General features: G+C 46.7%; 1 protein-coding gene across 5 annotated transcripts in view; it reads left to right on the top strand.

Moving 5' to 3' along the window:
• KIF1A (kinesin family member 1A) overlaps nt 1-22,997 on the top strand; it is a 416,621-nt gene that overhangs the window by 346,036 nt on the left and 47,588 nt on the right. For all 5 annotated transcript variants that reach the window (XM_029616880.1, XM_029616879.1, XM_029616878.1 and 2 more), the window contains one exon: nt 19,900-19,977. In XM_029616880.1, the coding sequence (XP_029472740.1) occupies nt 19,900-19,977 (78 nt within the window). The remainder of the gene's footprint in view (nt 1-19,899; nt 19,978-22,997) is intronic.

Raw genomic sequence — 22,997 nt, 5'->3', positions numbered from 1 at the left:
AAATGGTTGAATAAAAATGATATATGTGAATAAAACATTAGGATGTCTAATATGGTGGGATTATTGAATAATTACAGGTCCCCTATTTGGTATGTGATGTATTATTAAGTATAGGGGATAGAGAAGACTGTTGCAATTACCATAAATGGTTACTACAAGACACTGCCAGCTGCTCTCCCACCTTACTTGTGATCCTAAATAAGGAAAAGACAACGTGTATTCTCCTCAGAAACACACTTTTATTTAGCAGATTTGGTAGGGTTCAGCATTTAGGAAATAATTCCTGTTCTTGGCCACTAAGCACCAGTTTTCCCTAAAGAAAGTTCTGTATCATGGGTAGTAACAGACATGCCATAAATCTTAGTCTGCTTAATCTATTAATACTTAAGGCTAACTTACTTACCCCTGGTCAGACTTCAAGCAATATCCCTCTGTTTACCTTTGAAGTAGATGCTGGCTGTTAGCGTTTTGAGGTGTTGAAGTGGATTCTTGGGTACTGCGGTGATGGCCACTCCCATGGGGAGGAACCCCGTGAGGAACCGCAGTAGTAGGCTAGACTCTATACACGCAGACACAGAGAATTTGGTATTTATTGTACAGCTTGAAGGTACTGCCCGTGTTGGACAGCAGTGAAGGCAACTCAGTAGAAGCAATCCAGGGGTCCTCGGCAGAGGAGACCAGTCCCACACTAGGGAGCTGAAGGGTAGCGCAGGGTAACAGAGGCAGGACCCGGATGTAGACTCCAAGCGCTGAAGCTGTAGGTGAGACAGACTGAGAGCGTTAGTACTCACTGAGCAGTTGACTGTATTGATGAAGATCCTGGCAGGCAGAAGCAGATGGATGCAGGCACCAGTGTAGGGAATGCAGGCCCTCGAGGAGCGAGTACCCGGTTTCCCAGATAGGCACCTGAAAGAGAGAAGAAGGGCCCCCGAGATGCGGGTACCCAGGTTAGCGATGAATTACCCTGAAGGGCAGAGAGAGCTTCCAGCTGCTGCTGGGAAGCGGCAGAGCAGCTTAGACCGGAGGCAGTCCAATCCTTGCTAACTCAGTTTGTTAGCAAACGAAGGGCAGGCTAAATACCAGGATGTGCTGACGTCACTCGGAGGGGACGCCCCCGAGGTTCCCGCCATGATGTGGATAGACACGGGTGGCATGCGTGCGCGCACCCTAGGAGGCCCTTAGGAGAAACATGGCGAATGCCGTCGCCGTAGCCGATCCGGGGACGCCGGAGAGAGCAGCAAGAGGACGTGGTGGCAGCCAGCTTTCCAAGTCTTGAGGAGAGAGAAGGAAGAAAGGTGAGGCACAGAGGTCGAAGCCGTCTGAGACCGACGGACGCATCACTGGCTGGAAGCCTGGAGAATGTGTGCAGGAGAAAGACTTGCTTCCTGGGTGTTACGCTCTCCTCCTCCAGAGGGGAGGAGTTAGTAATCTGTTATCGCTCACCCCGCCAGGAGGGCGGAGTTAGCAATCTGTTCTGCTTTTCTCCTGAAATGGGGAGGAGTATTTATTTATTTATTTTGTTTGCTTTTATATACCGACATTCGTTGGGGTACATCACATCAGTTCACATTATAACTGGATAATGGCATGACGGAAGTCGTACCATTTTACAATGTAACATTAAAACATGCGTAGGAACAGTTTAACAGTGAAACACAGGTTAACAGTTTAACAGTGAAACAGATTGGAACACAGGGACAGAATTTGTACATGTAGCAATCTGTCATGATCTGCTCCTCCAGAGGGAAGGAGTTAGCTATCTGTAGTGTTTACCCCACCAGGAGGGCGGAGATAGTAATCTGTAGCGAACTGCTGTTAGATGCTCTTGTAAGGGAAGGAGGTAGCAATCTGTTATGGATCAACTCCCCAGGGAAGAGGAGTTGGCAATCTGTTCAATGATACTCTTCTGAGGAGAGGAGTTAACAATAGGTATATTGTACTTTACTACTGAGATAGCAATCTATCATGCCTCCGCTACAGAGTAGCAATCTGTTATATATAGGCTGCTGGCAAGTCCCATAGAAAGAGAAGTTAGCTTTCTAAATAATACTTCCATAAGCAGTGGTCGGTAGTGGTTGGCTCCCACAGAGTGACAGTAGTGTAAGGAATGACCACTTGGAGGAAATGGTGAATCCCTGGGCTGATGGCAAGATGACAGTGCCCCCAGGAGGAAATCCTGAGAGGAACCACCGGCTAGGCTAGAATATGAAATAAACACAAATAGTTCTTTATTAGGCTGGAAGATGGACCACCAGAGGTGGCAGTAGTGAGTCGATGTGTCCGGCAGGGCTGAAGTCCTGATACTGGAATATAATCTCTGGGTTGCTAAGCTGTAGAGAGAGACTAGAAGTAGTGAGTAGACAGGGTATACTGGATACAAGATGGTACACTCACAATAGTAGATGTCTGCAATGGTCTCTATGCCACAGAGAGTCTTCAGTACATTCAGGAACAGGAACCATAGGTGAGCACTAGTTCCTATAAACAGTCTGTAATAAGAACTCACAATAACTGTATATGATATGGCTTCTAGAGTAGAAGAGAGTCTGTAAAGGATTCTAGGAACATAGGCCCTCGTGGAGCGAGTACCAGTTCCTATCTGCAATTTTGCCAATATAACTCTCGATCTCCGTACCTGCGATAACGTCTTGGATGGAAGGGAGTCTTCAGAGCTATAGGAATGTAGGCCCTCGTGGAGCGAGTACCAATTCCTATCTACAATAGAACTCACTGTGTTCACGTCTGTGATCGCTTCCAGGCAATGAGGAGTCTTCTGAGTATTCAGGGACGTAGGCCCTCAAGGAGCGAGTACCGGATCCCGTCTTGGCAATCTGAAATCAAGAAGAGAGAGAGGAGCCCCCGTGAAGCGGGAACTCCTGGTAAGTTTGAAAAGGCCAAGCAGTGGAGAAGGATTCCCCTCGCTGACTCGGATCATTGTTGCAAGTATCGTGGACTGTCGAAACAAGTCCTGTTGGAGTTCCTTCTAACTCGTTAGAGGTTAGCAAACAAAGACCTATTAAAGTGAAAATGGATGACTTCACTACGGGAAGATGCCCCCGAGTTTCGCGCCCTTGCTGGTACAAAGTCTGGGGCGCGCACGCCCTTATGTCATCAGGAACATGGCAGATCCGTAGCATCAAACCAGCCCAGGGACACCGGGACCAAGCGGCAGGGAGAAGCCGCGGCTGCATCTGTCCGTCAGAGCCGAAGAGAGTCGCTCCCAAGGTAGAGAGGGTGAGAAGAGACACGAACGTAACACTGGGTTTTGCATGGGCAGAGCTGGCAGTGGTCTGGGAAGGAGACAGGCTTCTGGCTCTGGTACTTGTCGAGCTGTCTGTGGCTGGCTCTCGCCGCTCACCATTTCAGAATTCATTTCACTCTCCGCACCTGAACAGGGGTCACCTCACTCTGGTCTCCTGCCCCAGTCTCTTGGCCACACCTAGTCTTCTCCCTCCTCAATAGCAGGGCTGTTGTTCTGCTTCACGTTCCCCTTTCTTTTCAGGGATGCTCTCCGATTTCGCTCCCCTCAGGGTTATCTTCCCCAGGAGGGTTCTTCATTTTTAAGGTTTGTGCTTCTTTTTTCTCTTCTTCTTTGCCCCCATCTTATTCTTCCCAGTTGATGAATATGCATAATCTCATGCATAACCATGTGGTGGGTGGAGGGTCTTTTGCAACATTGTACTTCTTTCCCCCCCTTCCCATTACTTGGGGGGGGGTCCTGCCACGTTTCAGGTCTTCTTCCCCCTCCCCATTTCTTCGGGAGGAGAACTGCCATGTCTGTAGGCCAAGCTATCTGCCAGAGTCAGCATTTTTCTCTGTCTCTGACTGCCCCCCAGGGTGGGGATTTTTCTGACCTTTGCTTGCTTGGCTCATCCATGATTCCTGCTTATAGGCTTAAGTTGTTGTCTCTCTGTCTGCTTTGCTCCTATTGACACAGGAACATGCAAACAGGCTCATCTTGATAAGGTATCCTTCAGTGTATTAGGGCAAAGCTTCTTGTTTTCCACTGACACAGTGCTGTTTTAAAGTGCTGGGTAAATTCCTTCTCTTGCTGTGTCAGCATCTGAGGCCTGTCAGCATCCTGGCTTGTACATAATCTATGGCTATTATGATTCATTTTTGGTGATTACGTGGTAAAATATGAGATATCTCCCTATAGTATCAATGCTCAGAGTGTATTACTGGTATCGAATCTCAATATTTTGTTTGCTCCGGGGCTTGGTGTACTGAATGCATCGAGAGCTTATGGTTTAATGGCATCAACTTCTTGCGTATCAATTTTGCTGTATGCATCAATGGTGCCAGTGTTCAATATGCTGATGGTGCTGGTGCCTCATGTGTCGATGGTACTGGAGCCTATTTGTCAATGGTGCTGGGGCTGAATGCTCCAGAGGAATGTACATCAGCTATATCAATAGTGCAAATGAATGCCTTTTCTGTGCCAGGTGTACCACTGGCTCTGCAGAGCATTTCTTCTTCCTAATTGTACATTTTTGCTTGCTCTACCCCAAAGACTCTGCCTATTCTGCCAAAGGGGGGAGATCTCTTTGAAGAGCTCTTGTTCAACTGTACACCCAGAGAGAATGAAGAAGCTCCTCTCTGGGAGAAGGATCGAATGCAGATCCACATGCCATGGCTAATTCAGCACTGTTTGTCAACAGAGAAGCCCCTCTAGAGTAGAGACCAAGCCTCCTAGGGGATGGTAGATGAGAAAAACCTCTAAGCAACATGAACCCAGTTTAAGTAGTAGACATCCACTACATAGTGGATGATTCAACTTGATGTTCATTATAACCAGGGATTGCCTAAAAATTGTCCAACCTAACAATATGTTACATGACAGAAACTACAGGACCAGTAAGGGTCCTTCAACATCAGTGAGCCAGTTTTCTGTGTCAAAGATGATGATGGGCCTATTTTCAGCTATTAGATCATGGAGGGTGCTGGTGGGAAAAGATTTGAGAGGGAAGGTAAAAAAAAATATGGGGGGGGGGGCTAGTTTTTGGTTGCATATGTGGCCTTTTAAATTAGAATACCTTCAGTTTGGTTATTTTAAATAATAATAAAAAATGCATGAATTGAATGCTTGCCTGTATAGGAGTGAACATTTCTTAATTCATAGTGCCATAACTAAGGAAGCATATCATAGTTGGTGTTGGAAGCAGAGATAAATCAGGAAAAGTTTATGACATTTTCTTTCCCAGTTGCTAAATTCTCAACCTAAAATAGAGGAACACAATATGTTTAAATGACTGGTTTAATAGAAACAAGCTGTAGCCCAACAGCAACCACTGTTCATGCAACGGTTAGTCCAACAGCAGAAAGCATTAGCACAACAGCAGAGACCATACCAGGAAATTGGGGGGGGGGGTTTCTAATAAATACAGCCGTGACTAAATTGGAGCCTAAAGATAACCTAGAAGTATTCCTGGTTACTTTTGAAAAGAATGAAAAAGGTAGCCAGGTAACTCAGGGAACAGTGGAAAACAATTTATCTCACTACTTGACAAAGAAGACACAAATTCCATACAGGGTTTTTGATTTTGGTATGGACCATGAATACTCTGGGATCAAGGCTATAGTCTTGGATTCATTTGGCATCTTACCTGTAACTAAAAACTCACCTGAGCTAAAAAAATTCTAACTTATCAAGGGTATAAGCAGAATGAAAATACAAACAAAGCACAAACTTTGAAATGTTTGTATGCTAATGCCAGAAGCCTAAGAAGTAAGATGGGAGAATTAGAATGTATAGCAGTGAATGATGACAGACCTAATTGGCATCTCAGAGACCTGGTGGAAGGAGGATATACCGGGATACAAATTATATCGCAAAGACAGAGAGGAACACCCGGGCGGCGGTGTAGCACTTTATGTCTGGGAAGGCATAGAGTCCAACAGGATAAACATCCTGCATGAGACTAAATGCACAATTGAATCTTTATGGGTAGAAATCCCTTGTGTGTTGGGGAAGACTATAGTGATAGGAGTATACTACCGTCCACCTGGCCAAGATGGTGAGACTGTTGAGTTTGTGGACCCTTGAGCCGGCTGTAACAGATGGTGACGCACTGGGAGGAGGCCCACAGCGGGGATTGCAACCAGTAGGCGGCCCGAGGCAGGAGACCAGAAGGATCTTCACCACTGGAAGCCCGAGATCCCCCCAGGAGGAGCCCATGAGGATCTGAGCCACTTGGACTTACAAGGTCTCCTGTAGGTGGCAGCTGGAGAGACATCCTGGAGTGAAGAAGAGGAAGCAGATGCCAGGAGACCAATTGGAACCTCACCACTGGAAGCCTGAGGTCCCCCTGGGAGGAGCCCGTGAAGAACTGAGACGCTTGGGCTTAGGTGAGACCTCCTGGATGGAAGCGCAGGACACAGAGGGTCGAAACGGAGTCCAGAAGCCCCAGATCAAGCTGGAATCAGAGGCCAGGAACAAGCCGAAGTCAGAAGCCAGGAACAAGAAAAGTCAGGACTGAAACTAGAAACTCAGGAGCGAGTGAACCTCGTTGCAAGGCAAGGTATAGGCCCAGCTGCAGGTTTAAATACCCCAGTGGCCCGGGCCAGCCCCGAGGTAGGTGGAGGGACCGGGGGACAGCCCAGGACCGTAAACAGTACCCCCTCTCTTACGCCCCCTTCCAGGGGGCTTGGGCTTCACAGGGTGGTCCAAATGGAACTGGCGAAGAAGATTCTTGTCCAGGATATTGGAGGCTGGCTCCCAAGTATTCTCCTCGGGGCCATACCCCTCCCAAGAGAGAAGGTATTCCCATCTTCTGTGAAAGAACCGAATATCCAGGCCCTCTTTTACTTGATAGATCACATCTGGCTCAGCAGTGGGTTTAGCGGGATCCGGAGGCTTGTCATGGAAGACTGACAGAATCAACGGCTTGAGTAAGGACACGTGGAAAATGTTGTGGATCCTTAAGGTGGGCGGAAGGTGTAGACGATAGGAGACTGTACCCACCCGTTCCACAATGGCAAATGGACCGATATACCGAGGAGCCAAATGCATGGAGGGGATCCATAGTTGGATGTTCTTGGTGCTTAACCATACCTTGTCTCTCGGGCAAAATACCAGCGAGGGGCGGCGCCGCCTATCTGCATATTTCTTTAAGTTAGCGGCGGTCTGTAGAAGCTTCTCCCGAGTGGAATTCCTTAAGATATGTAGTTGTCGAGTGGATATCTGACTCCGGAGATGATACTGTCAGAGGCAAAGGTAATGGAGGTCTGAGTTGCTTCCCATAGACCACATAAAAAGGGGGCTTGTTGGTGGCCGAATGTTGATGGAAGTTATACGAAAATTCTGCCCACGGCAGTAGAGCCACCCAGTCATCGTGTTGGTCCCCAACAAAGGCTCGGAGGAAGGCTTTCAAGGTTCTGTTCGTGCGTTCTACTTGACCATTGCCTTGTGGGTGGAAGGCCGTGGTGAAGTCTAATTGAACCCCAAACTTCTTGCAGAGTGCTCTCCAATATTTGGCCGTGAACTGTGATCCTCAGTCTGAAGAAATATGGAGAGGGAGTCCATGAAGGCGAAAGATATGCCGGGTAAAGAGTTGTGCCAGTTCAGGCACTTGGTAGCTTGAGCAAGGGCACAAAATGAGCCATCTTTGAAAACCTGTCGACCGTGATCCATATCACCGTCTTACCCTCAGAGGGAGGCAGGTCCACTATGAGGTCCATGGAGAGATGGGTCCATGGTTCAGTAGGAGTGGGTAATGGTTGGAGGAGGCCTCAGGGGCGACCGGGCAGGGGTTTCTGTCGAGCACAGGTAGGGCAAGAACTTACATACAGAAGTACGTCTTTCTTAACTTGTGGCTACCAGTAGTATCTGGTCAATAACTCCAAGGTCCGGGCGACTCCAGGATGGCCAGCAATTAGCGAGTCATGGGCCCATGATAGCACTTTTTTGCGCAGATGGGTAGGTTCTACTGTCTTGCCCAAAGGTACAGCCGTGGAAGCCGCCAGGAGGACTCTGGCTGGGTCCAAGATGTACTGAATAAATGACAGTTTTATGGAGCAATTGGTTCAGGAACCAACGAGAGAGGGAACAATTTTAGATCTAATTCTCAGTGGAGCACAGGATTTGGTGAGAGAGGTAATGGTGGTAGGGCCGCTTAGCAATAGTGATCATATGAAATAGAGCATATGTGTGTGTGTGTGAGAGAGAGAGAGAAAGAGAGCATTATGAGAGTGATTTTATTGCTTTATGAGGAATGGCAATTCTATTTTTCCATTATTGCACTGCATATAGATTCTGGCTTCAGTGGTCTCCAGTTCAGTTTTTGTCTACATATTTTTATTTATACTTTGTGGCCTCTTTATTGTGTATCTGATAAGGGTCTGTGTGTGTTCTGCACATGTGACAGAGATGAGGTATTCTGCTAGCATGTAGTTTCTGTGTAGGGATCTGTAGCATCCTGGCTTGATCTGTTTTCCTAATAGCAGTTGCATTGGTGTTTTATGGCCTGCTATAATATTTGCAGTGTTGCCTTTTCAGCGGTAGGATTAAGTGCAGTCAGTTGATGCTGTTTTGTTATGGGAGATTTTCTATATATAGGGCTTCTCTACTCCCCCCACGAGCAACCCATTTCTCTCCCCCTGGATTGTGTGTGTATAAATGGGAGCCTGCCTGGGTTGGTTGTTTGTATATGTAATGGAATGCCCGCATTGTGTGTGGGTCAATGGGATTCTGCCTGCTGTGAGTGTGTGTAAAGAAATTTTGTGCTGCCCCACTAATCCAAGACAAGCTCAGGGTGACTGGAAATCAAAAGATTTCAGATATGGAGAGTGGGGAATATTTTCGTCCTTATAGTTTTAATTATCAGATGTCTGATGTGTCTGCCATTTTGAAATATTTTATTGCTGTTTAGAAAAATTTTAAAATTTTGTTTAAGATTTTAATTATTGGACATTATTCTATTTATCAGCTCATAGGAAATGTTCTTATTAGAATGATTTTATTAGTTTTGAGTGAGGAGATCCAAAGGAAACAGAGAGAGAGAGAGTGAGTGAACCGGGGGTGCCAAAAGTGACACATATTTTAGGTGCAAGGCTTAAAGGCAGGCAATCAGTCTACTGGTGTTGGTGCAGTATTAAGGAAACTGAATTGCCCCATGGAGTAACAGGTTTGTCATGCATGGAAAGGGGAGGGAATTTTATTGTACCTAGCAGCCCTTTTAAAGATGGTAGTCTTGAAATGGAAGGCCATATTCATGCTTTGTCATGGCTTGAAATGTGCAAAGTTCCTGGCCATGGCAACACAAGAAAAAACTCAGTAGGATTTATTAAACTCTGGTATTCTGATATTGCAGTTTAGTAAATCCTACAAAGTGTTTGCCCATGGTAACCAGGTCTCTACATTTTTATCTGAATGTTTCATAATTCCTTAGTTTTTGTGCTTCTGCTATGATCTTAAGTTTGTTGTTAGAGCATTTAAAATTGAGATCTTTTCTGCTACTGCAGCATGCTTCAGCCTAATGTTTTGCATTTTAATATGTGTGGTGTATTGGCATCTTCGAGGTACTCATCTACCAGTGACACCTCTGCAAGTAGTGCTTGCAATTTTCTCCTTAATATATTATTTCCAGGATGGAGATTTGGTCCTCCTCTTTTTCTTCTGGTCTCGCATATTTGATAGTAACATTTTTTGAGTAATATATTTAGTTGCACAGTATTACATATGGTTTACTTCAGATATACAACACAATCCAACAGGTGTATAGCAAAATCAATTGCAAAGGTCCATGTAAAACAAACCAGAAAAAACAATTTAAACAGGAAAAGTTCAATAATTCCAAAATGCCAAATCTTTATTGAAATGTCAGTGCCTGACATGATTTTATTAGTTTCGAGTGAGGGGGATCCAAAGGAAACAGAGAGAGAGAGTGAACCGAGGTGCCAAAAGTGACACATACTTTAGGTGCAAGGCTTAAAGGCAGGGCATAATCAGTCTGCTGGTGTTGGTGGAGTATTAGGAAACTAAATTGTCACATGGAGTAACAGGTTTGTCATGCATGGAATGGGGAGGGAATTTTATTGTACCTTGCACTTTGCAGCCCTTTTAAAGATGGTAGTCTTGAAATGGAAGGCCATATTCATGCTTTGTCATGGCCTGGAATGTGCAAAGTTCCTGGCCATGGCAACACAAGAAAAAACTCAGTGGGATTTATTAAACTCTGGTATTCTGATATTATAGTTTAGTAAATCCTACAAAGTGTTTTCAATAAAGATTTGGCATTTTGGAATTATTGAACTTTTCCTGTTTAAATTTTTTTTCTGGTTTGTTTTACATGGACCTTCGCAATTGATTTTGCTATACACCTGTTGGATTGTGTTCATATTAGTGTGTTTCCCCATCGTTCCACATTTCATTGTGGGTTTACTTCAGATATATCCATATATGTTCTTTTTATGCAGGTTATGGCTTTATTGATTTTACTAATTATATATTTCATGCTGTGTGTCAAGTTTATCTTAGATAGCCATTCTTTCTCCTGGACTCCAGCATACGTGTCCATCTCCATACAGTTCAGGACCTCAGCTATTATTTTCTCCTTATTGCTTTCCTTTTTAGGGCTGCTGCTGGGTTTTTCTTAAACCACCCTCAATTGCTGTGTTATCCCTAATCATTCATCAATGTGTCAATATTTATGGTCACAATTTCACTTACCTCCTTAGTTCCTCTGACATCTTGCTGCTGATGCTGCCTTCTGGGTATGCTTTTCCTCTATTTCTCTTTGTTTATCTCTCAGTTGTTTTAAGGTTGAATCATCTAGATACTTCTTTGTTTTTATTTCTCCAACTAGCAACCTTAAATCTGCATTACCTAATTTTAAAGATATTCCTCAGAAACTATTGTCCTCTTGTAATTTTTTTCCAGGCTAACTATATGTATCCTCCATTTTCAAATAATGGGTTTGTTGCATCAAAGTAGCAGTACATTATTTTCTTTTCATCTTTAGGTGCCCATATGACTGTATCCGATTCTCTTAATATTTTCATTAACTTCTGTGATCTATTTCCTGCTGCAGTGGTTTCTTTCCATGAACAAGTTCACCATGGCAAGGATGTTCTCACAGGACAAGCAGGATGGTAGTCCTCAAATATGGGTGACATCACAGGATAGAGCCCAATCACAGAACACTTTTGTCAAAGTTTCTAGAAACTTTGACTGGCACCTACTGGGCATGCCCAGCAATGCACTGACCCTACATCCCGCAGGGGTCCCCCTTCAGTCTTCTTTTTTCCGCCCAGCAGTAGCCACACGGGTTAAGGAGTTCTTCAGAGATTCCTGACAGGAATTTTTCCTCACGGAACTTTATCAAAAAATTTAAAAAACTTTACTACTCCACAGGGGTCCCCATATTGATATCTTTGCTCCGTGGTCGAACAGTACGTTTTTTACCTGCTTACGGTCAATTCCCGTTGAGTTTTTCCCCTCGTGGCCTACCGGCCATCAACCACACCGTGGCTAAATTTTGTCGAGGCTATGGCGTCGGGTTTCCGTCGGTGCCCTGACTGCACTCAAACAGTGTCCATCACCAACCCTCACATGGTCTGTGTGATGTGTTTGGGGTCCGACCATGATGTCCTTACTTGCACCAAATGTGCCCAAATGACACCAAAAGGTCGCAAGGCTTGGCTGGAGAAGATAGGTCTTCTCTTTTGGTCAAAAACCCCGACTTCGTCAATACCTTCGACGTCGTCTGAACCACTGCCGTCTACTTCGCGCCAGCACCGGGAAACCACTGCTGCCCGACCGGCTTTGACGACTCCGTGGGTGTTGATCCCCTCTGTTCCTCATCAGGAAAAAGACCGAGGAAAGCACTGAGAAAAACATCGATAGCGCCATCGAAAAGCTCAGGTCACCGATACAGGCAAGCTCTCGGCATCGACATCATCTGAGCCACCGACAAAGAAGTCCCGTACAGAAAAGGCCCCATCCTCTTCTGTCTCTGGGTCACTGAGGCATTCCCCACCTGGACAGGTGCCGGGAGCCGCAATTCCACTTTCACCGGAGGACCCTCCGGCTACTCCAGTGCTGCCTCCTACTCCGGAACCGGGCAACTATGCCCCAGGTTTCCGTGAGGAATTAGATTGGTTGATCCAAGAGGCCATCGGTAAAGTACTCCAGGGGTTCAAACCTCCATCGATGCCGGTGCCGGTTCCTGATCCAGTCACCGATACCTATGGTGCTTGCACCGCTATTGGCAAGAATGGATGAGTTAATCGGTGCCCTTCCAACTGGTGAATCTAAGGGAATCGATGGCCCTGATTCCTTCCTCACCGATACCCTTGTTATCGGAAGAAGAAGAAACACCAATCTCCATTCCGCCCTCCGGAGTGCTGCCACCGACACATCCATCGATGTCACTGATTCCATCGGTACCTCCGATACCTCCCTCGATGCCATCAATGCCTTCGATGCCCCCATCGATGCCTTCGATGCCTCCATCGATGCCTTCAATTCCATCTCCGAGGCCATCGATACCTAGGCCTGGGCCTTCCAGAATAACACTGTTACTCCCTTCTGATGGTCATATGGGAGCTGGTGATGAGCCTTACGATCCTTGGACCGATGATTCATCCCAAGACACTGATGATCTGCCTTCATAGTCCTCGCCGCCTGATGAAAGGAAGCATTCTCCTCCAGAGGACTTGTCCTTTATCAACTTTGTAAAGGAAATGTCTGAAACGTTTCCATTCCAGCTTCAGACTGAAGAGGACTCTAGGAATCAGATTCTGGAGCTTCTCCAGTTTCTCAATGCTCCTAAGGAAATCATGTCTATCGATATTCATGAAATCCTCTTGGACCTTTTAAAGAGAAATTGGGAACACCCTGGCTCTGTGGCACCTGTCAACCGTAAGGCATATGCCACCTACCTAGTTCAGTCAGCCCCTGGCTTCCAGAGAACTCAATTAGATCATCACTCAGTGGTTGTGGAGTCAGCCCAGAAGAAGGCACGACGCTCCAAACCTCATTCTTCCATTCCCCCAGGAAATGAACAAAAATTCCTGGATGCATTTGGAAGGCGTGTATTCCATGGCTCAATGCTCATCTCTCGCATTACTTCCTACCAATTGTACATGACTCAGTACAACAGGGCCTTGTTCACAAAGATTCAGGAAGTTGCTGAGCCTTACCTCTGCAATTCCAGGACCAGCTTCATTCCCTAGCACAGAAAGGCCTAGATGCTGGCAAACATGAAGTACGGTCGGCATACAATATCTTCAACACCGCCTCCAGAGTATTGGCGGCAGGAATTAGTGCGAGGAAATGGGCCTGGCTAAAGTCTTCAGACCTCAGACCAGAGGTACAGGACTGGTTAGCTGACTTGCCCTATATGGGGGATAATCTTTTTGGAGAAAATATTCAAGAAGCAGTGACGCAGCTCAAGGACCACCAAGAAACTCTGCGCCAGCTCTCCTTACTGCCTTCTGATCTCTCTTCCTCTTCCAAAAGGTTTTTAGGAGAGTCTCCAAGAGACAAGTCTATTGGCAAAGGAGATACTGTCCCCCAGCGTCCAGGGGTCGACCTAAGCCTTACCAAAAAGGCCAATCCAGGCAACCTCGAGTACAGAAGTCACAGCCAGCCCCCCAGCAAGGTCCAGAGTCTGGCTTTTGACTCCTTCCTAGAGAGCAGTACCCAGCCTCCACTTCCAGCTGTTCCCATCGGAGGCCAATTGTGCCACTTCTCCAGATCATGGCACACGGTCACCACAGATCAGTGGGTTCTCGCTGTAGTAACTCAGGGTTACCTCCTCAATTTTCTCTCTGTTCCACTGGATTCCCCACCTCGGCTGATGTGGGGAACATCCGACCCCTCATCACTCCTGGTGTTATGGGACCCTGCCCGCGGAGCTAACCCCGCGAGCAGGCACTACCTTACCCCATGCTGCTTTCTTTTGCCCAACGCGGCTGGTGCCGCCGGAGTTGGGCCTTCAGCGCGGCCAAAGCCGCGGACTTGCCTTCCTGCTGCGGCCCGGAGACCTTCCATCTGTTCCTCCCTTCATGCGGCAGGAGCCGCGGACTGTTGCCTGTCTTCTTTGCGGCCAACGCCGCCGCCGACATCTGCTACATCTTCGCGGTACGAAGGCCACAAGCCCCAGCCTGGATTGGCAGCTGGAGCCGCCCTTGGGGCTTCCTGCAGGAGGAGCTGGAGCTGCTGACGTCTTCAGGGCCTGCCTTCAGGCCCAGCCCTGCTCCTCCGTGACGACGTCATGCAGGACCGTTGTCCACGGTCCGGCACAGTTCCTACTTCCTTCCTCCTAGGCGCGCGGCTGCGCCTCTCTTCTGAATTTAAAGGGCCAGACACAGGAAGTGTGCTGGCCCCACTTATGGATGGATTTCCTGCCTAGCCCTATAAAAGGGCTGTCTTCGCATTACGTCTTCACCTTGCATCAGAGTTACTTCACTCTGGAGGCTACTGCCTGCCAGAGCTCCATCAGGTCTTCTTCGTGGAGCTCCTCTTTGTTTCGTCTCTTCATGTCAAGTCATGTTTTGTGCCTGAGATCCTCATCCAGGTGTCCTGGTGTCTCGTCTTGATCTTCCGCTTCCTGATGTCCCAGGTTCCTTGGTGTCCTGCTCCTGTGTCTTCAGCGCTGCTGAGCCTTCTGGTCCTATCAGGCGTTGCTCCCTCGGATGACGTCTTTCCCAAGCGTGGAGTGGCCTACAGGTGGAATTTGTTCCTGTGCTCCTGAGCCGTCATGTCCTGCCAGCCTTGTGGTGCTTCGGACGACATCTGGCTCCGTCGTCGGAGTCCCACCTCGTCTGGATTCTTCCCTGCGCTTGTCCCGCTCTCCGCGTGGTCCGACACCAGCCTCCTCGGGCTGTGTAGGGCGCGCTTTGGGACAGGGTGGTCCGCGACCAGCCCATTGGGTCCGCCCGTGAAGGTGGGCTGAGTAGGGCGCCCTGAGAGACAGAGCCAATGTCCTCCTGCCCAACTTCTAATCTCGTCTGGACTTTGTCAAGTTCCTCGTCATGTTCCTGATGCCGTCGCATCGACCCTGGTCCGGGATGCCGTTGCATCGACCCTGGTCCATGATGTCTTCGCATCAGCCCTTGTGTCATGTCTTCAACTACCATGGTGTCATGTCTTGTTCCAGCCCTCATCTCTGATGCCATCCACATCAGCCTTGGTGTCATGTCTTCAACAACCCTGGTGTCATGTCTTCAACCCTCATCTGTGATGCTGTTGCATCAACCTTGGTGTCATGTCTTCATGTCAAGGCCCGTCTGCCCTCGTCCTCAGGCCAGGCCTGCTGCTCCATGCCGATCCAAGCGTCAGGTCCGAAAGGGCTCGGAATGGTTGGAGGACCATTCACATTCCAACATCATGTTGTTGGCCTTGGGAGCTTGCAGGTCTGGCAGAGGGTAAGACCGTCTGCCATGCTGGACCATGTCTTCAACCCTCGGTGCGGTCCTGGATCCATCTGGGGTTGGGCTGAGGCCCAAGGGCACATGAAAACACCCCTTATGTAACAGAATGCAAGGCCATCCTAGGCTGCTACGTAACAGAATGCAAGGCCTTCCGAGGCCGCCACGTAGCACCTGGAGCAGGAGGTCTCCCTCCTCCTCCAGACCCGAGCAATAGAGCCAGTGCCCCTCTCCCAACAGGGTCAGAGGTTCTATTCCCGGTATTTCCTGATACCAAAAAAGTCAGGCGGTGTTCGCCCAATACTGGATCTTCGCACCTTAAACAAATACCTACAAAGAGAAAAATTCAAGATGGTAACCTTGGGCTCTCTTCTTCCCCTTTTCCAAAGGGAAGACTGGCTCTGCTCTCTAGACCTCCAGGATGCTTACACACACATTTCAATTACTCCATCACATTGCAGTTCCTGCGGTTCCTAGTAGGCCCAAAACACTTCCAATATCGAGTGTTAACATTCGGCTAGCATCTGCCCCACAAGTCTTCACCAAGTGCCTCGTAGTCTTAGCTGCCTTTCTCAGGAGTCAAAGTGTCCATGTCTACCCCTATCTCGACGATTGGTTGATCAGGGCTCCCACTCAGCAAACTGCACTGATGTCCCTACGTCTCACTTTGCATACCCTGATCTCCCTAGGGTTCCTCATAAACTATCCAAAATCCAGGCTAGTTCCTTCTCAAACCCTATCATTCATAGGGGCCGACTTCGACACTCTAAAAGCGAAAGCCTTCCTACCTCGGGATCGAGCTCTCACTCTCGCTTCTCTGGCCCATCGACTGCAGTCTTGACAACACTCAACTGTACGTCACTTTCTGATCTTACTGGGTCATATGGCCTCCTCGGTGCATGTCACTCCCATGGCCCACCTTGCCATGAGAGTAATGCAGTGGACTCTAAAATCGCAGTGGATTCAGTCTTGTCAGCCAATGTCCACCATTGTCTTCATCACCAAACAGCTCCACTTATCGCTGGCTTGGTGGGCAAACCAATCCAATCTGCTACAAGGCCTTCCATTTCAGGCTCCAGACCCTCAAATAACCTTGACAACAGATGCCTCCAACCTCGGCTGGGGTGCACATGTTGGAAACCTGCAAACTCAGGGCATTTGGTCTATAGAGGAAGCCAAACACCAAATAAATTCTTGGAGCTTCGTGCAATCAGGTATGCTCTCAGGGTTTTCCAGGATCACCTTTCCAACCAGGTCATCCTGATTCAAACCGACAACCAGGTGGCCATGTGGTACATCAACAAGCAAGGGGGAATAGGCTCCTACCTCCTGTGTCAGGAAGCTGCACAGATATGGGCGGAGGCACTTTCCCACTTGATGTACTTCAAGGCCACCTACTTGCCAGGAGTGGACAATGTGTTGGCAGACAAGCTGAGTCGCACTTTTCAACTGCATGAGTGGTTCCTCAACCCCACTATAGCGGACTCACTATTCCAATGTTTTGGTTATCCTCACATAGACCTCTTTGCGTCGATCCACAACCGCAAGCTAGGGAACTTCTGCTCTCTCACTTGCAGCCAACACCTTCAGCCAAGAGACACTTTCTCCCTCTCGTGGGCCAGCGGTCTCCTTTATGCGTACCCTCCACTTCCACTCATTTCAAAGACTCTTGTGACGTTGCGAAGGGACAAGGGACTAATGATTCTGATAGCCCCTCATTGGCCATGCCAGGTCTGGTTTCCAATTCTCCAAGACCTATCAGTGCACTGGCACATTCCTCTGGGGAAGGACCCGCTTCTGATCACTCAGAACGACAGCTGCCTTCATCACCCCAACCTCCAGGCCCTTTCCCTGACTGCCTGGATGTTGAAAGGTTAATACTTCAAACTCTTAACCTTTCAGAGCCAGTTTCCCGTGTCCTAGTAGCTTCACGAAAGCCTTCCACAAGGCAGTCTTATCGTTACACTGGGCAACAATGAAAGTGTTACTGACCTAAAAAGGTCCTACTCTGTGTTATCTTGATGTGCTGAACACGAATATGACCATGAAAAGTTTTTATTGGCTCTCGTTTTGAAGATATTTAATATAGTTCACTTTCTATGTTTAGTCGTGTAAATTTATCCAGTAGGACTGTAACAACAGCCTAAATAAGCCTAGAATTATGTAATATTGCATAATACCATCATGCACACATCATCCAGAGTTTATTACATCATTTTCTGATGCAATGCAGTTCTACTGCCATGCTGCTGCTGAGTAAGCTGACGTCAGCAGTGTACTATATGAAGCCCAGTCAGAAAGGGTGAGCATTTGAAATATTCATGCTGGCTGACTACTGCTGGACACTCCGCAGAGATGCTCCCGAACAGGTGTACAAGAGACAAGCAAAGAAATCTAAGACGTAGACTATGACTTCATTTTTCAAACGGTATTAACCGTAGGTCTCCTACTATTGGCATACAATTCAAGATGTAATTATATTATTGCATATTACAAAAAAACTAGAGCCAATTTTCCATTTTCACAGTCACATTCATGTTTAGCACATGGAAATGTATAAGAATTGACTAATTTCATTTCAGTAACATGACTTTTGTGAAAATTTGTTGCCCAGTGAGCTATTGGCATACAGTTCAAGATGTAATTATATTATTGCATATCACAAAAAAACTAGAGCCAATTTAGCATTTTCATAGTCACATTCGTGTTTAGCACATGGAAATTTATAAGAATTAACTAATTTCATTTCCATAACATGACTTTTGTGAAAATTTGTTGCCCAGTGAATGGAACAGGTTTACAGGATGGTGTACTTCCATGTCCATCAATCCCTTCACTTGCCCCATACCGAAGTTTCTGGACTATCTCTGGCACCTGTCAGAGACATTCCTCAAAACGTCTTCCATCAGGGTACATGTCAGTGTGGTAGCCGCCTTCCATAAGGGTGTCGGGAATGTACCCATTTCAGTACAACCCCTTGTAACATGTTTTTTGAAGGGCTTGCTCCAACTTAAACCTCCACTGTGCCCTCCGGCCCCTTCCTGGGACCTCAATAGGTTTTGGGGCGGCTCATGAAACCGCCGTTTTAGCCTCTCCAATCCTGTGATCTCCGCTATCTCACATGGAAAGTGATTTTTCTTTTGGCGATCACATCCGCTTGCAGAGTTAGTGAGTTACAGGCCTTAGTCACCTACCCGCCTTACACTAAACTTCTGCATGATAGGGTAGTACTCCGCACTCACCCTAAGTTTCTGCCGAAGGTAGTATCGGGGTTTCATATTAATCAATCCATTATACTACCCACTTTCTTTCCCAGGCCCCATTCAAATCCAGGAGAACAGACTCTGCATATCCTTGACTGTAAACGAGCTCTAGCTTTCTATCTAGAGCGTACAGCTGCCCACAGAAAATCCACTCAATTGTTTGTTTTCTTCGATTCCATCAAATTGGGGTAAACCTGTGGGTAAGCAGATTCTCAGGCAGACATTCCGCTCCAAGACCGTGTCAAGGCACACTCTATCGGGCCATGGCAACATCAGTAGCGCACCTATGCTCAGTGCCACTTGCTGACATCTGTAAGGCTGCTACATGGAGATCCTTCCATACCTTTGCAGCCTATTATTGTTTAGACAAGACTGGCAGACAAGATTTCATCTTCAGCCAGTCTGCGCTACGCAACCTATTTGCGAACTTAAGTACCAACGTTCTTCCACCAACTGTTAGGGTTCAGGATGCCCTTTACCAAATTCCACCCCAGTTGTTGTGCCTGTTGCATGTATTTGGGTACATTTGGTGCATTGCTCGGGCATCCTCAGCTCGGTACTCACCCATATGTGAGGACTACCATCCTGCTTGTCCTGTGAGAAAGCAGAGTTGCTTACCTGTAACAGGTGTTCTCACAGGACAGCAGGATTTTAGTCCTCACGAAACCCGCCCACCACCCCACGGTGTTGGGTTCGCTTACGTTTGCTTATTTTATTTTTCGCATGTACTTTTTACTATAAGACGAGACTGAAAGGGGACTCCTGCTGGTTGCAGGGTCAGTGCATTGCTGGGCATGCCCAGTAGGTGCCAGTCAAAGTTCTAGAAACTTTGACAACAGTGTTCTGTGATTGGGCTCCATCCTGTGATGTCACCCATATGTGAGGACTAACATCTTGCTGTCCTGTGAGAACACCTGTTACAGGTAAGCAACTCTGCTTTATCTTTACCTGTACTATTGTTAACATCATTATTAACCTTAATGCTGAAGCTAATAGCAGGCAACTTTAAATCTTGGGCAATGTTCATCCAGAATGGATTCGTTTTGCTTTTTTCATGCCTATAGTAGTCATTACCTTACTGAAACTTGGTCTAGGTGTTGTACAATGAGGTAATCAGGTAAAAATACTCAGAAAGTCTTGGCTGGAGAATATTACTCCGTGAATTTATTCTTTGCATCTTGCTGAGAATCTCTGTTAGTGTATCTTTATGGTGAAAGTGAATAAATGAATTAAAGTTACAACCCATTTCTTCTCTATTCAGTGCCTGCGTCTACTCACACATACTTTCAACCGGGAGTACAGTCATAGCCATGTCTGTATCAGTGCCAGTGAGAGCAAGGTAAGTTAATTGTGATAGACATCCTTACAAATTTCAGCTACTCATAATGCCATTCATCCTGTCTAAAATTGCACATTTTAATTAAAAAAGGAAATCTATAGTTCCAATAGCTGAAAAGCGTCTGTGGCGAGGCTGATATGGAGTGCAAAGGTCCAGTAGACAACAGTTATGCTTTGTGGCTCATGCAGTTGCTAAACAATTCAATTAACACTGAATAATGCTAGTGATATATTTTATAGTATCTAGAACTCAATACCAAGAGCTTTAGTTACTATAAAAGATATCTGGAAAACAGAAAACCAGAAATTGATTGAAATCTCCAGATAGTGTGAAAATATTTGGGGGACTGCTAAACCATGGCAGATCTGTTTCAAAGAATTATTGTAGTTAGTATAAGCATGTTTGCTTACCATGAACAATGTTTTCTGTAGATAGCAGGATTAATTATCTATTACATGTGGCTGACATCTGGCAGCACCGAATGGTCTTGTTTCTCCAACATGTGTGTGAGTTCCCACTCAAGTGTTGCCTCATGAGCCTCCTCAGTCAGTAACAGAGCTAATCTAGATGTGTAGTCAACTCTCCAGGGAGGTGGGTGGGTATTCCATAGCTAATTAATTCATCCTATCTATGGAAAATACCATTTACGGTATGCAAACATGCTTTTTCTGTCGATAAGCAGGCTGAATTAGCCACTCATGGGGACTCCTAACCTGTGGTTGCAGCACAGCGATTACTTAGAAAGCAACCTAGACTCCACCGTGGAGAGTAGATCACAGTGAGAAAAGATTTTGCAAAAATGCTTGCTCGAATCTACTGTCAGTATTTGATGTATTATCAAGACAGTAATGGGACATGAAGGTGAGGATCGAGAACCATGTTGCAGCTTTTCAGAAATCTTCAATGGGTACTTCTTAGGAGTGGGCAATAAAGAAAGCCATGGCTCATACTTGATGAGTCTTGATAGAGTCTGTAAGTTAAAATCCAGCCATGGTATAGCAGTGATGAATGCAATTTGCTATCCAATTGGATACAGTTCTTTTTGCAATTGCTATTCCAAGGTTGTTAGGGTTGTCAATTGATGATGAGGCTGAGTATGCTGTTTGTAATATGCCAAGGCCCATTTGCAGTCTAGCATATGGAGAGCTTTCTTTCCATTATGTGTATGGTGTCTTGGGAAGAAAACAGGCAGACAACAGATTGATTTATATGGACAGCTGAGACTACTTTCAGTAGAAAATTGGGGCGAGTTTGGAGATAGAATGAAGATATGGAGGGTAATGGACTAAGGCTTGAAGTTCACTAATGCTTCTTGCTGAGGTGATTGCAATGAGAAAAAACACTTTCCAAGCCAAGAACTTCAAAGGAATAGTTTCCAGTGGCTCAAAAAGGGGCTTCATCAGTTGAGAATGCGGGAGATGAGCAGATGCTTGGAGATGGGCTTGCTATCCACCACTTGCTATGCTGCAACTGTACTCAGATGGACTCTAAGATGGTAACTTTAAAATGAGAACACATGTGTATGCATGCACGTATGATTTAAAATACACTAGTGCACGTATGTGTGATCCTATAGTACCTCCATGTAATCCACGTTGAAGTGGCTGAAAGGTGGAATATAAATCAAATATAAGTGGTTACACGAGCAAATGTTATTCACGTATCTTCCTTAGGAATTTGTTGGCTTTAACGTGCACAGCTAAGAAGATTTTAAAACAATTATGTGTGAAGGAAATTTCCAGTGTTGGTTGTTGCCAGCCGGGGAGTGGACCCTAGGCTGAGGCGAGGTTTGCACTACCTGCGAGAATGATTCACAGGTTCTCGTCATTGGTAGGTGGAACTGGGTATGCAGGAACCGGAAAGACCCTCACCTGAATCGATGATGTCAAAATGAGTCCTAGGTCAGGAGCGAGCAGCGGTTAGGCAAAGTTCGGGTGCAATCCAAGGTCGGAGCCAGGCAGCAGGCGGGCAGAATCCAGGGGCAATCCGGGGTCGGAGATAGGCAGCAGACAAGCAAAGTCCAGGGGCAATCTGGGGTCGGAGACAGGCAGCAGGCAGACAGAGTCCAAGGGCAATCCTAGATCAGAGCACAGACAAGAAGCAGAAGACAATACAGCAGCAGCTACTTGCAGAGGAGACCTGTTGCAAGGCAAAGCACACTGCCGAGGCACAGGGTTAAAAAGGTGCTGGGCCTGACGTCATTTCCCAGGACTGGGGCACTTCCTGGTCCTGGGTCCCTTTAAGAGGCGGGGTGAGCGTCTGAGGACCCGTCCGTGCCTGCATCTGACTTCGCTGTAGCCCTGAGCGGAGGAGGAGCCCCGGTTGAGACGCCAGGGGATCGCTGCAAAAGAGCTAGAGGTGCTGGTAGCTAGGGGCGGCTGCGAGGCCGGCCCGCGCAACATCCAGTTTGACCAGTCTCTCTCTTGGTCATCAATATTCTCCTGGTTCTTCAGCTTACGCTCCCCCCAGTTTACCCAGTCCCTCACCCAGGTATTTTAGGCTTAAAACAAGTTTTCTTCAGGCTTACACCTCATTAAGCTCAGAAGTAAATAAGAGCAGCTAACAGCCCAATGCTTGCTGTGGTTGTTGGATTTAAAATCTGTATTTACATGCATAAATGTTGGCCCCGCCACAGAATGACCCTGACACACCCTAGCTCTGCCCCTTTTATCCGTGTGTTGTTGTTCACACTCATGCATTTACACATGTAATTGGGCCGTTTTAAAATGTCAGTTGCTCATGCTCGGCCCAGATACTCATGTATATGGGCCTTTTAACATAAGCAACTCTTAAAATTCACCTCTTGCTGAGGAAATAGTGAGTCCTGAGAGAGATGGAGCAAGTATTCCAAGAGTTGAAGAGGCTCACAGGAAAAAGGATCAGAGTCATGACTCTGGCACCAGATGGATAACTTTTTCTATTTGAAGGCATAGTTTTTCCAAGTTGAAGATTTTCATTAGGAGAACTAGTATGCCTTCAATCTCTGACAGTAAGTGAAAGTTCACATTACTGTGTACTCA

This window comes from Rhinatrema bivittatum, chromosome 9 (genome assembly GCF_901001135.1).
Source record: "Rhinatrema bivittatum chromosome 9, aRhiBiv1.1, whole genome shotgun sequence".
Classification (NCBI taxonomy): Eukaryota; Metazoa; Chordata; class Amphibia; order Gymnophiona; family Rhinatrematidae; genus Rhinatrema; species Rhinatrema bivittatum.
The sequence above is the reverse complement of the archived record's forward strand: the minus strand, read 5'-3'. Positions and strand labels throughout refer to the sequence as shown.